Source organism: Zosterops lateralis (assembly GCF_965231275.1).
Source record: "Zosterops lateralis genome assembly, chromosome: 12".
In the NCBI taxonomy this organism is placed as follows: Eukaryota; Metazoa; Chordata; class Aves; order Passeriformes; family Zosteropidae; genus Zosterops; species Zosterops lateralis.
This window is the reverse complement of record NC_139772.1, coordinates 18,111,287-18,126,025: the sequence shown is the minus strand read 5'-3', so window position 1 is coordinate 18,126,025 and position 14,739 is coordinate 18,111,287. Positions and strand designations below refer to the sequence as shown.

General features: G+C 34.1%; 1 protein-coding gene across 2 annotated transcripts in view; it reads left to right on the top strand.

The window, feature by feature from the left end:
* CEP89 (centrosomal protein 89) overlaps positions 1–14,739 on the top strand; it is a 34,217-nt gene that overhangs the window by 2,453 nt on the left and 17,025 nt on the right. For both annotated transcript variants that reach the window (XM_083870491.1, XM_083870492.1), the window contains exons 3-16: positions 568–723; positions 1,407–1,608; positions 2,863–2,968; positions 4,971–4,999; positions 6,153–6,207; positions 6,972–7,190; positions 7,571–7,713; positions 8,074–8,124; positions 9,188–9,271; positions 10,151–10,248; positions 11,649–11,764; positions 12,380–12,560; positions 13,559–13,726; positions 14,428–14,569. In XM_083870491.1, coding sequence (XP_083726617.1) covers positions 568–723; positions 1,407–1,608; positions 2,863–2,968; positions 4,971–4,999; positions 6,153–6,207; positions 6,972–7,190; positions 7,571–7,713; positions 8,074–8,124; positions 9,188–9,271; positions 10,151–10,248; positions 11,649–11,764; positions 12,380–12,560; positions 13,559–13,726; positions 14,428–14,569 — 1,750 coding nt within the window. The remainder of the gene's footprint in view (positions 1–567; positions 724–1,406; positions 1,609–2,862; positions 2,969–4,970; positions 5,000–6,152; positions 6,208–6,971; positions 7,191–7,570; positions 7,714–8,073; positions 8,125–9,187; positions 9,272–10,150; positions 10,249–11,648; positions 11,765–12,379; positions 12,561–13,558; positions 13,727–14,427; positions 14,570–14,739) is intronic.

Below are 14,739 nucleotides of genomic sequence, written 5' to 3'. Positions count from 1 at the left end.
CATGTTACAGTTCTCAGCATTTCACTGCTTTAATCTTAGTTACTACTTGTTTCTCCTTTTCATCATACCCTTCTCCGTACTCCACAGCATCACACAAATGGGCACTTTTGTTTGCTTGTCCTGGTTTGCAGTGTGCCAACATTTATTAACAACTTCAGAGTCATCAGTAAAAGGTTTAGAGTAGGGAATAATGGAGACAAAATAGCAGGACATGGAAGACCTTTTCAACACAACATCAGGTAGAATTGTTATAGCTAAAGTGAATGCTAAATACTGTAAATTATTGTTGTGAATTTTGGGAAAGTAACTCAGTATATTCCATGATGTTCATGCATGTGATTTGGGAAAACCAGGAGATATTGTACCTTACTCTTGGAGAGCTGCATTAAAATAACTTGTCATATTTTGTGCTTTACTTTGGGATGTAAGAGTTTATAACCATCCCATAGCTTGTTAACTGTGAACATTTTGCTTTGATTAAATAGTGAAGACATTTTGCAAAGGAAAACATATAAAATGTGGAGCACAGAGAAAGCATCAGTATTGGTTTACTCTGTTTTGTTCCAGGTCTGCTCTGGCAGCAGCAATCCTCACAACAACACTGACAGGGCGCACTGTCGCCATTCCTCAGCCTCGGCAGCGATCGCTTTCTGAGGGGGATTCCACCTACCTGCAACAAGAATCTTTTGAGCCATATGCAACAGTCACAGAGCTCGGAATAGGGTAGTGTATACTTTCTGGTTTGATATCTTAAATTAGAAATGGGATCTCTCAGTGATCAATTTTATCAAAGAGTGACAGCAAACTCCTGCTGTTACAGCAACTTACTTTTTCTTACCACAGCATAAATTCAGTCTGAAGTGTCTAACAATCCTTATTCCATTTCTTGTTAAATGGTGTCACACAATCTTAAGATTGGCAGATTTGGAATGTACAGTAGTCACAAGTAAAATCATATACTATCTCTGTCAAATGATGATTAATTGTACAGAATGTGATGAACTGAGAAATTGCTTGAATTACATGTAAGATATTTCCTTTGTGCTACAATGATTATTTCAAGCTGTCTTTTTGGTAGAATTAGGAACCTTCAATCTCTAATCTGGCATTTTAAGATAGAGAGGAAAAGGTAGTACCAGTGTTAATTGTCTGTTTTAGTATATACACATAGACTAGTGTCTTGGAGATGGTTTATTATCCCATACCATTTTGGGTTTTTATCAGTTTTGTTTAGCTCGTTGGTTCTACTTTACTAATGTTGGGGTTTTGCAGCTAACAGAAGCTTAGATGTCTGTCTGTCTCTTTGGACTTGTGTTTGTTGTAAGACTGATGGTTCTACTTTACTAATGTTGGGAGTTTTTTTGAAGAGTAAGCAGTGCTGAAGGGCATTAAATTGCTTTTTGCAGATCTAACTGGAAACTTGAAGATTGTGACAGATCTCCTCTACAGTCCCTGGAAATATCGGGCAATTATGGTGAAGATGAGGACATGGATACATATCTTTCAGATGCTGATAAAGAGGCAGAGTCCAGCTGTCAGAGTAATGAGAAAAGGGAAGGAAGCTTTAGCACCAATGCTGTTTATTCTGTTCCCTGCAAAACTAAAAAGGTAGGATTTTTAAATGCATTAGTTCCTTTACCATGTTTTAATATATTAATGCATGTTTATATTTCAGATACTGTGTATTCTCTTCTTTCTCTTCAGACATGTATTCAATATTTATTTCACATTCTAATTTTTGTGATTCATTTACATGAGTTAGATAGGTTTGTTGGTTGTCACATAGTCTTTCTCTCTGATTATTAGGACCACACTGGTATTGTATATAATTATCATGCATAATTTAGTATTGTAAAATGTCCAATAATTTATATTGAGCATGGTACTTACATAATAGATGATTTATTATAAGCACTAGTAACTTTACTGTTAAATGGTGAAAGTTTAGTTAATGGTTCAGTATTGTGCTAATGAGCACAGACCTATATAGAAATGGGGAGATTCAGAAAAAAGGAAATTAACCTATTCTCGAAGACCAGGGAATTTTTGTGTGCTATAATTTTGGATTGTCTTAACCAGCAATGAACTTAGTACTCCTAAGGCACATGTAAAGTTAAATCAAAAATTATAAAAAAATTTAACAAACAGGAAGAAGTACTGAGTAGGAAAAAGGCAATGAAAGTTTTCTTAAAAAATGCCTCTTCAAAAAAACCCAGCCCTAGTAAAGTAGAACCATCAGTCTTAGAGTATACATGACAAATCCCAAAATATGAAAGAATCAGAAAAACACCCAAAGGTGGAGATACAGTAGCTGGTAAGAGGAGGGAAGGGGAAGGACAAAAAAAGGAGTGAGTAGAAGATGGGGAGCACTGATGTGTGATCAATGGGAAAACCAGCAAGGATAATGTTAAAAATGGGTCATTAATCTCTCACAGCTGTGAGTAGATAAATGGTTGATGATCAGGATTACATATGCCACAGCAAACAAGCAAACAGAATAATTTCACGGAGTCTTGTAACCAAATAAGGTGGCAGAGATTATTTGCCCTGTAAACCAATCACTTCATACGTGCTAACCTCCTGTTGATCACCGTAAGGTTTAGATTTTATTTACGCAGAGCCCTAACCAACAACACACAAAAAATCCCCAAAACAAACAAACAAACCCCCCACAAAAAACCCAAGAAAACAACAACAGGAGAATAAGCAAATTTTATAATTTATTATCTTTAAATATTAGTGAATAATTCTGCATGTGACTGGGACATTAATACACTAAATGTGTCATACAGATATCAAGATACATGGGTTATTTTAACAGTGATCTCATGATTTAGAGAAGTTTGTCTTATTTTTACATAGGAAGAGTGTCCACCATCTCCTATTTCTAATGTTGACAAGAAAGAGGTTTCTTCCCATGAAACTGAGTGTCAGGTGGAGGTGGATAAGTCAAGTGTGCAAATAGAAGGTAAGTAAACTTACTTTAAGTCAAAATGCCATGTCTTTAATACCATTGGGAAAAACAATATTTTAATAAAATAAATGTAATACTATATTGTAATATTATATTCTTTTTTTTTAAGGGCAGTTAAAGAAATGCTACCAAATACTTCACAATTTCTAGTAGTTAGAGAAAATTAAAAACCTGCATAAAGAGGAGGGATTGGTCTATATTCACTGTGAAATGAACTGTCATTCACTGTAAATTCACTGTAAAATGAGGGGGCGGGGAGGAGGGTTTGGTGAATTCTTGTTTTGTAAAGTTCAGTCATTCTCTACTATGTTTTTGTTGATACATATGCCAGAAGCAGTCAGGGTGATAATCTAGAACTTTCTGGAGTGTCACTGTGTTCAAAAAAACAGGAAAAAAGTAGGTACTATAGGAACTAGCAATTTTAAAAATAAAAAATAAAAAAAACCACAAGAGATAGAGGAAAACATTTTTAATCAGTTATTTTACTTGTATGAAAAAATGCCATGTCTGAAAAACAAAAGTAAAAACTTCTTGAGTTTTTTAATAATCAAATGGCATGATAGTGGTGTTGCTTAAACCTTCTACAAAAGTTGTATCATCATGACTTTGCTGTCAGGATGTTTCTTCAGAATAAAGAAATAAACATGATCATCCGTCTCAGGCTATCAACCTAAGCACTGAATTGTTAAGCTTCACAAATAACTTTTTTATAAGTAACTTTGTTAGATTAGGAACATTTGGGTTGTTGAATTATAACAACAGAGCAAGACCAATCTCCTCGTATAGCAGTTTTCTTGCATAATTATCTTGTCTGTTATTTTAAAATCAGGAAAAGGGAAATAAGAATTAGTTTCAGAGCTGGAAAATGCAGTTTTTACAGAGGGTAGTTGTAGCAATGATGAGTGAAGAATCACAGACTCCCCTTAGCAGTTGCAAAGGAAAATCATTTATTGAAAAAAACCCAGACCTTTTTATGCTGAATTCAGACACTGAACTCTTACCTGTGTTATATTCTCATGAGATAAAACAAACATGCATTGGTTGCCTGCCACTGCAGGTGTTGCTGATCACACCTTCCTTTACCCAGTCACTTTTTTGATCACACAGTGTCCATGTGTACCCGTGTCCATGCAGAATCCCAAACATGAGGTGACTGGTTATAGAACTTCTTTTCTAGTTATATAACTGGATTTTAGGTTAAGTAACTTGATTTTTTGCTATCTCGTTAGCTGAAACTTTCCCAGAGTGCTTTTTGGTGAGCAGAAGTGACAGAAATGAACAGAAGTGAACAGAGGCCTGTAAGGCTCTTATTCTATAAGAATTTTTTTTATCTCCCACAACTGTAGCACTCTGTAGCTACTGGATAGGAAAGAGGAACTGAGTCAATTTTGAAAAAATTATGGGTTTCTAAATTTTATTCATGTTGGGTCCCAGCATTTTTTCAGTTTTATTTCAGTGGAGTAATCTGATAAATTTTATAGAGAACAATATTCAGAATGGTGAATCAAAGAATGGTGTCTTTGATAAAACCATGTGGGAAGTGAAGGCATTAAACAGAAAAAATACAGGATATATGCACTGTTTCTAATCCCTCTTCTACATAGTAAATGCTGTAGGTCTTGAAAGCTGTCACAATTTCACGTGTTTGGTTCAGAGATGCAATAGGATTCGAGTTCAGTAAAATCAGTGAAAATATTTCATTTGTTCTTCAGTCAAATTCTAAACTTAGGACAGAAGCCAACAATACAGCTTCATTTCTTCCACACTTGCACCTATCCAGTGTGAGGTAAACTGAGGTCTCACATCAGTGTCCTGATACACCATCAAAGAATTAATGGAAAGTTAGTGATCTAATCTGTGGTTTGGGAAGGATTTTCTTACATTTATTTGCATATATAATACGTGTACATACATATCCTTATGAACCTGTATAGCTCATGAACTCAAAATAATTTTTGTTCTAATTTGACTGAAAGATCTCTTTTTTTTTTAACAGAAGACCAAAATCTGGGCTTGAATTTAAAGGTAAGACTTACCTGAAGGTTGATTTATGATGCATTTTGGAAAATAGGGTGTCATAAAAAGTCAATAAGCTTGCAGTCACTTAAAAGAAAACTAATTTATTGCCACTACAGAATCTTTTTCTTTTGGACTACAAGTATGGCTAATCATTCCTTTGGAAAAAATGCAATTATATAGATAAATGGGCCGTTAAAAATTATTGGGTTTTTCTTTTTTTAATAGTATGTCATGTGTTATTCCTTGTGTGAAAGAAGGAAACTGAGAATGAGAAACTACATACTATAGCAAGAGATAGCTCATACTGTTAATTTTGAAATTCTTGGCCTGACTTTACCACATTTTTCTGTAGTTTTCTATTTGAGCTGATCTGACTGCTTTCATAAGCTTGAAAAGGAATACCCAAAAATTTAGTTTCTCAGGTCAACTTGCAAGAAGATTGTTTATGGAAATGATCAGTTTTTCATTGTTATCATAAATTTTTCTACAGATTGTTAACCACATATCTTTTTCTTTGAAATCATTCATGAGTTTTGTCTCATTTAGTCATTGGTGTCACTCAGTATCATCAATGTGTTAAATTACATGACAGCATATCCTTACAAAACTTCACTGCTGTTTCATGAAAACATGGAGAAAGTCTCTATATCACTTTCACCTCAAGTAAATACATTAGCATAAAGGACTCTATAATTCTTTCCTAGTGAAAGAACCTTCTGAAAATGTACAAATACTTTTGATTTTTTCCAGCCAAACAAGAACAAAGTTCTTCCTTTGATAAACATTTTACATTTTAATTGATTTTCTGATATCCAGTTAGGGACTGACATAATTGACTGGTCTAAAGTCTTACTCTATACAAACAAACAAATGGGAAGAATATTCTTCCTGTGTGTTTATGTGACTTTTATGTCAGCCATAAAAAAATTGTTTTGAGAACTGTGTATTTCTAATTACTAAAGAAAATAGTGAGTTTCAGGTGTCCACAAGTAACTGATGGCAGTGACAATTAACAGGTGATAAGTTATGTGTTATCAGCAGTGAATCCAGCCTTCAATTTTGTTGATATAAAAGAAACGCCTTCAAAAGTTTTATTTCTTAAGCTCTCCAGCAACTATGCTGTTAGAGCAAATTGTCTCCTTTTTTATTTCTCTGCTAGGAGGAAAAACTAATAGCTGAAAATCGGATACATGACAAACCTCCACCTTCCCCAGGTACTTTGGATTTTTCTATGACTTTGCTACACATTTTCACTTTAATATGCATCTGTATATGAAAACTATTTTCCTGCTTATGTTCTCTAAGTCTAATTTGTGTGTGTGTGAAAGTATTTTTCCTGTATAGGGGACGACAAAGTGCTCTGTGCTATGTATAAAAACAGTAGTTTCAGGCTTTTTAGGTTAGGTGGTTTAGACTTGTTTTTGTTTTCCAATCTGAGTGACTTTGGAGGTCTAAAGTAAATAAAACATTGTGAAATGATGTAATGAAATTAGTCATCTCAGACCTCTCCAATACATTCAGTTCAATCTACACTAGAAGATGTCACCATTATAAAGTATCCTCTCACAACTGAAATTGTAAACTTAGAGTCATGAGATACATGGTCTACTGTCAGCAGTTTGTGTGTTTCTGGATCCACCTGATGCCTTCAGGCACAGTACTTCTCAGCTCTGTGTGTCTCATGATGGGATATGTTTGGGAGAGAGAGATCTGCTGACACAGTCTTTACCATTAAAAGAAGGAATGTTTCTAGTGGCTGAGAGAAAAGATGGGAACTTGCAGCCGCACCACAATTCTCTTTCCAAATCCACTTTTTTTGTTCTTTCTGGTCTTACCTTTTGTGAGCTGTGAGCTGATTTAGATCTTATAAAGTATCACTCATATATAGAGTTAAAATTAGAAGAAATGGATTATAATTTGCTGAAACTCCTATTCCAGTCTGGATACCATTTGAATACCTTATTCTGTGGCATTACAGATGTGTCAGCTCGGACAAGGCAAGTATGGGAAAATATAAGCAAAGAAAAGTTCAGAGAACTCAAACAAGAAAACTGGTCTCTGAACAAGGCATATCAAGCTATGGTCCAACAATTTGAGGGAACAAAACAGCACATAGAAGAACAGCAATTAAAGCTGAAGAAACTAGAAAAAGAAAACAGAAGACTTAAAGAAGCTGTAGAAAACTCACATAGAGAAGGTGGGAGAAACATAAAAGCTATTCTGTAGTTATCTTGTTTCAATTTTTTAAATTTCTTACAACTTTTTCCTCTAGCAGTAGGTTTCCAGTCATTGATTTAGGGAAGTATGCATGCAGAAGTAGTTTCTAAAGAGTATTTTCTACATTTGTAGAAATTTTGTCAAGGAATAAGTACATGATAAGAAAAAGGTTTACTTGTTGTTTGAAATATAATGGATTTTTTGCTAGTAGTTTTTAATGGGATTTTCCCATAACAGTATTTTGAGAGAAGTTATTGGTTATTATTCTAGCATATTTATTTTTTTTTCATTACAATTAATAGATTGTGAACATTTCTTGAATTTTAATAGAACTTTCTTGTTGGATATTTGTTTTGCTAGAGGAGGCAGCAGAATTACTTTCTCTCAGACAACAAGCACAAGAACTGGTAGATGAAAATGATGCTTTGAAAACGATGGTCCATCGTTTAAATGTAGAATTAAGTCGCTATCAAACTAAATTCAGGTCATTGTCCCCAGAAGAGGTGAGAATCATAGTTATCAGGGCAGTTTCTATGAAATGTCCCATTGTCTGTTATTTAATCTTTGAGGTTTTATGACTGTTTTCTCCAAACTTGCCATAAAGTCTACAAATTACACAGGCTTTTTGTGAAATTTACAATAATTTAAAATATGTATATCGTTAAGTCTAATATTAAGAATTGAGTATTATTTTTGTATCAATAAGATACTGAACTTTCAGTTTTATTTGGTGTGTGTTACATATGCAACACGTAATAAAAACATAAGCTTGTTTGGGATGATATTTGTGACTGCAGTGGACAGTTGCTGGTGTTTCAAAAAGCAGGAAGTAATATCAGTATCTTTTAAAATATCTGCTCTAGAATCTGAAGCTGAAAAGCTTACCCATGAAAGGACCACGACCACCATGGCTGGTAAGTCAAATAATATTTTCACTTAACTATTCTTTCCTCTTTGAGTAAAGTAGTAGAATTTCTTTACTGGAATCAAATTCACATATTACTCTGCTGAACTATCACATACTAACAGAACATTATAAACATTTCTTTTGTTGCAGAACAAAATATGTATGGCAGAACTTTGTAATGAATGTGTGCAGTTCCAGTTGAATGTACAGTGAGCTACAAACTGCACATGGTCACCAACTTTGAATTATTGAAAAGTATTATTACTCTGAGACTCATAAATGCCATCTTCACTTAGAATTGTCTGCCATGTAGGTTGCTTCAAGGTCTTTCAAGGTCTAGTGCTTAATTGTGAATCTTAATTGTTAATCTTTTGCTGTTACTTTTTTTAGGATTGTACTGAAAGAAAACAGAGTATTTCTGATTGTAGGAGTGGTTATGGATCTGGTAGTAGCCTATCAATTTTCTGACAAGGGGAAGGCAAATAGTCTGTGAAAGGAAATGCATTTGTAATATATAAAACAATTTCTCCTTGAAATACTAACCAGATCTTACATTTATCTTATTCTTATATCAGACCTCTCCTTCCTCACTGTTACTGAGAACTATACAGAATGGGAAAGTTCTCATGCTCTGCCTTTTTAGCCAAAATAGGCAATGATCACATACATATGTATTTAGCCTTAAAAATGCAGATTTGAGAGTGTAAAAATTCCTTTCCCACTTACTAAGGAATCTGAGAAACTTTTTTAGCAGTCATATTCACTGTAGTATTTGAATCTTGTTTTCTATTCATTTGCATCCATATTCTGCTGTGTTACATGTAGTGATAAATTAAAGCTGCTTTTTAGAAGAAAGATGCAAGTAGAGCATGCAGACATTTCCTTTCCAAAGCTTGCTCTGTATGGTGGTTGGCATGTTGTGTAAGTTCTGCGCTTTAGTCTGCAAGTCATATATGAAACCCCTTTAACAGCTTTTGAAATGAATAATCTATAGCCAAAGTAAAAAAATACAGATGAATTTATGGCTTGTAATTAATTTACATGTATTTATTTTTAAATTTTCTTTTAAGTTGGATATGAAGTATTTGTCACCTCTTCTGTTGGCCTATGAAGATAGAATAAGAGAAAAGGAAGATTTTATTCTTGAACATGAGGCAAGTTGCCATTTAGAAAAAATAGCCACTAAAGCAGAAATAAATTACTCAGTTTTTTAAAAGGGATTTGCCAGTGCTGTTGTCTGCCTAAAATTTAAAGTGACTTTGTTTTACTCTTCCATGCACAGTTATTGTACTGTCCTATCCTACTTGGCTTGCTTGTTTTTGTCAGCCTGTTCACATTCAGGAGTGTGCCCTACACTGAGATACATAAGATGCCCTCTAAAAATAGAGTAGACCATAGCCCAGTCTGTGGTAGAAAGAATTTATAACTGTCATTCATAATGGGAACTCTGTATAGCTGCTCTTAAAGCTGCTTGTGGGTTTTGTGGTAGAAGAATATTTCTAGGTATTAAAAGAATGGGTACTCTTTTTTGGTTTTTAGAAGTGGATTTTTTGTCACTGAATCTTTAAAAAATAGCTATTTGTTTCAGATTGGAACTTTCCTAGGTTTTAAAAATAAATGTATTTCCTTAAAAAAAAGCCACAAAATAAGCAGAAAACAGCAAGGATTTTTTATATTACTGTAAATTCACTGTATTATCATATTCAAATTCATGTCACTCCTACTGAAAATGGATAGTATCATCCAGTAATTTCTAGAATTCAGCTTTTTAAACCTATCTTCTAAGGATCTAAAACTTGCAAAAATGTGGCACAAAATCAATATTATTTTTAATCAAATATTACTAAATTAATGAAACAATTTAGAAATCAAATATACACACTTGAATTAGAGGTGAGTGAGTAGTGAGATAATATTCTATTATGACAAGAACTATAAAGCACCTTAGCATGTGTGCTTATAAAAATTTTTCTTGATGTAAAACTTAAAGCAAAATAATTATAAAGAGTTTTATATTAAATCCTGTCTCCCAGGAGGATATGAAGAATTTTAAAGCACGAGTTGAAGAGTTGGTGAAGGAGAATGAAGATCTGCATAAGCAATTAAATAACCTCATTACCCCTACAGAATGGTAAGTTATATTACTAGAAATTAATTTAAAAGTTAAAAATTATTTTGCTTATCTCATGCAAACTTTTAAAATTATAGATCTTAAGGAAAATTTTTTTTCCTCATTGTTTTTCTGAAGAATTGATGGTGTCACAATTGTCATGTTGAAACATGCCTGGAATAATTTTGGAGTAAAGATTAAATATGAATGTAGAATTTTGCACTGGAAGCCCATGTAATTCTGTCCTAGATATTGCAGGTTTCATACCTTTACAGTGTGCCAATGACATCAGTTTATATAGCCTCTATCAATGCTATATAAAATAGCATTGGAATATGGCATTAGAAGAACTTGATGTTCTTGAGAAGTGAGACAACACAAACATAATGAAGTTAAGTAGTTGGTGGAGGTTAGGATTTTTTTTTTCTTTCTCTCAGGGAATTTTCTCCCATTTGTTGCCCAAGATGATACTTGGGAGACAAAAGATGTGGCCGGGACAGTAGTAAAAAATACTTGAGAATTACTAAAAATTTACCTAAGTGAGATTGATTGGTAACTGAGATAGACAAGATTCATCAGTTGGTAGCTGAGGTGGAAATCTGTTTGTACTGGTTCATTGCAAGATGACTGTGAGCTTTTTAGGGCAACAGATATAAACAGAAAGAAAGGTCATGGGATATGTTAGAATAGGTCCTTCCAGTATAGGCTGGACAATAACAATACAGTTGTATGGAAATCTCCAGAGAGAGATTTACGTACAGTCATATATTTATGTACAGAGAATCAAAGCTGAAAGGTTTTGTGGTGTAGCCAAGGAAATGGACAGCCTCTTTTGTTTGGAGCTTAGGGAGACTGGCCTTTCTCACTTACACAACAAAGTGTTGCTCTCTGTATGTCCAGCAGGAACAGGAAACATGGTGTATACAAAAAATTCCTGTGCTGTGGTTATGGTACTCGGGATAGTGTATCTGGAACAACAGCTGGGTATTCATTCACCATAAACAAACTTAAAGTGGAAAATGGAAGATAATTCCTAACCAGGGTAACAGAGTTTTGGAACAGCATCCACTATAAGTGAACATAAAATCTTTTCCTGCACCCATGACACAGGCAGTAGTTGTGTCAGGGGCTCAGATTACACAGGAAGAGGACTTTGGAAGAGGCAGCATGCATCATGATCTTAAGGTTTTTGGCAGATTCATCCACTGGCACAGACCTACTTTCAATGAGGCAGAAATACAGGTGTTAGTATCTGTATGTATTTGGTTACCTCAGGTCCTGATATTGCTTTCAATAAGGATTTTAAATCTGTTTTTTAAAGAGGTTCAAATATGATTTTGTAAGCTTACACTGTTGAAAATCAGTTGTGTTAGTTTTTTGGACATAGTTATATTTTATTTACAAGCTGGTTATCAATGCAGGCAGCTGCTGCAAACTCAGGCCAAGCTGGTCTTGGAAGAAAATGGATTGTTGATGGAGCAACTCAAAATTCAAGAAGCTAAAGCGAAAGATAGTCACAGACAGCATGTTCAAGAAGGTAAAAGTGCTTGAGTTGCTAGTCATCTGAACTACACTAAAGACGGTACTGCAGGTTTTGATTTTTGTAGGGTTTTTTGTTTGTTTTCTATTGTCATTTTTTGTTTTGGCAAGCTTGGTGAAGTTTTGGTTTTGGTTGGCTGGGTTTTCTTTGCAACCTTATATATGCCTAAAAAATGTCCTTGAATGTAGGTAATGTTAATAGGAGATCAAGCTCTGGATGTCAACTGATACTTAAAAAAAAAAGGTCTTTATCACCTATTGACCACTCAATTTTTACTTCTTCTAAAAAAATGAGAACTGTTAAACAGCAATACAGTCATTTGCATAATTGAAGAGTATTTTAAACTGAATCAGAATTTTTCAGAGTAAAATGGCATTTCAATGAGCTTATAGCATTGAAAAGAAGTACTCTTGAAGTTTTTGCACTTTTCCAAAACAAGTTGCTTGAGACAGCAAAAAATCAAGTCTAAACTGTTGAAACATGTTTGCATGTAAATCCTCTGTTACATAAACAACTAGGAATTAATGTATTAATGGTTTTGTTGAAGTTTCACTAAGTGGTTGAATTAGTTCTGCTATACACAGTTGACTTTTTTTTTCCTCCTTCCAAAAGCTTCAAAGTTGACCAAACAAATAGTAGTCTTAGAAGATAAGAAACAGAGTCAAGAGGAAGAAATAGCAAAGTACCAGAAGCAGCTCGAAGCTTTGTGTTCCAAATATGAAGAGCTGAAAGCCAAAATGGATAGCAGAATACCAGCAGAGGAGCACTTGGCTTTGGTGAATGATTTAAAAAGGTATGAATTTACATTTGGTGCACAGAGAAACATTGGTGCAAAGCATGCACATGGCCAGAGCTGGGCATGTAGTGCTCTGTAGGTGGGAGGCCAGTGGAAACTTAGGCTGGTTATCCAGGAAGGGAACTACGAAAGCACAAAGAAAGGGAAGGAAGTGTTCAAAAAAGACTCTCTTGGCTTTTAGAAACATTTAAAATTACAAAAGGAAATCCCAGTTCTAGAAACATTGGTAGAAGTGTTTTTACCATAGACTACCTACTGCTAATTGTACCATTTTAAATAGTAGAAGAGTAGTATACCAGCAAAATAATAATAATAATAATAATAATAATAATAATAATAATAATAATAATAATATCTATACAATGGTAATATTACATATATATAGCAAAAATACCCTTTTTGTCGAATTTACTTGCTTCTATAAATACTATGTATAAAACATTCTCATTCTTGTGTTCCCATCTCTGTAACTTGTCTAAAGAACCCTGAAATTCCAGACTAGATGTTCTAAGTTTCTTCAGTTGTTACAGTATGGAAATTACATGAAACAGCACAACTCAAAAGTGCTGCCATGCAGCATAATCTGCAGAGTAATGTTTCTGTGAGGACATTCCATAAATCTGTATGTTTTCATGCCTTTGGACAATGCAGGTTCCTGTTTCATGGTACAGTGCCCTCCTGAGGAATCCTCAGACCTTGTATTTTGGTGTTGATAGTTTCAATTTCTTTGGAAAAAAAAAGAAACACGAAGGGATTACATCTCTACTACATATTTTTATAATTTAAATAAAGTGCAGTCAGAAGGAATTACTTGAATATTTTAAGTCATGATTTTGATACGAGATTGTAATACCTCTCTGATATCACCAATGAACACTGGGCATTCTCAGTTGTATCTTATTTCATAACTTCAACATTGGTATCTTCCTGTAACTTAGCATTTTAGAGAGGTAGATCTATACATGACGCCTGTTCTACACCGTTGGTTTTTGCAGCTGTTTACAAGAGGAGCAGGAGAAAAGGCACTGTGAGGTGGAAGCTGTGATGGGAAAGATGGCATCACTGCAAACTGAAAACAAGAAACTGCTCTTAGAGAAAAATAACTTCATGGCTGACACAAAGATCCTGGAAACTGAGATGCAAATTACTCAAAAGACAAACAGGTCCTATCACAGTCTCATTTTCTTGTACAGAAATACTTTTATTTCTAAATACAACAGAAATATCTGCAAAAATATTGTCTAACTTTCCTTAATGTGTATTTTCTACCTACTGCAAAAAACATATTTCCTAAATGTATCTTTGTCATGTCCAGAGGCCTAGTTGTCACGTTTTGCTAAACTTTGTATGTTTTCATGCTCACTTTCCTGTGTCTATGTGCAAATTAAGAATATATCTTTAATTTAGTAGTTAGTAGTTAGCTATAACAACTAATCATTAGATGTACTCATCTGAAAATTAGATGAGTAGGCATACATTATTTGCAATTAGTTAAGGATAAGACTTACACTATTTGCAGATTTTCTCATGCACCTGGTTGGTTAAAGATGAGTTCACAATATTTTTAAAACTAAAGACAATATTATTGGCCTGTATCTTAAGAAATACGAACTTGTGGCCATTGCACAAACTGTTCTTTTGAATCATTGTTACTGTTGTTACTCAGATAACGTATTGCAAAGAAAAAACAGCCCCAAAAATTGGAACGTGATATTATTGGCACTGCAAATATTCTGAGCCAGTCCATTTTTAGCAAGTATGTGTGATTGTTTGAGACTTGTACATGTTGATTTGCACATGTGATACAAGTTTTTTAAGGCCATTGCTAATTCCCAATCCAAAGATTTTCCTTTTTCTTTTATAGACGATTAAAGAAGAAAATAGGTCTTTTGCAACTGCAGCTGGAGGAAGCCATGGAAAAAGAAGTCACAGCCCATCACTATCTAACAAACCTTATTGGGCTGGTGGAGAAGATAGCTAAGGAACGTGATCATCTTGTATATTTGGTAATTATCTTTAAGTAATTAATATGACTCAATTGATATTTCACACAATTGTCATGCTACTGGCACAAGTTATTATTAATCTGAATTATCAAAGAATAAAGCTGTAATTCTAGTTTAAGGATTTAGCTCTATTTAAGTAGCCTTTAGAAAATAGGATAGGAGCAGTGAAA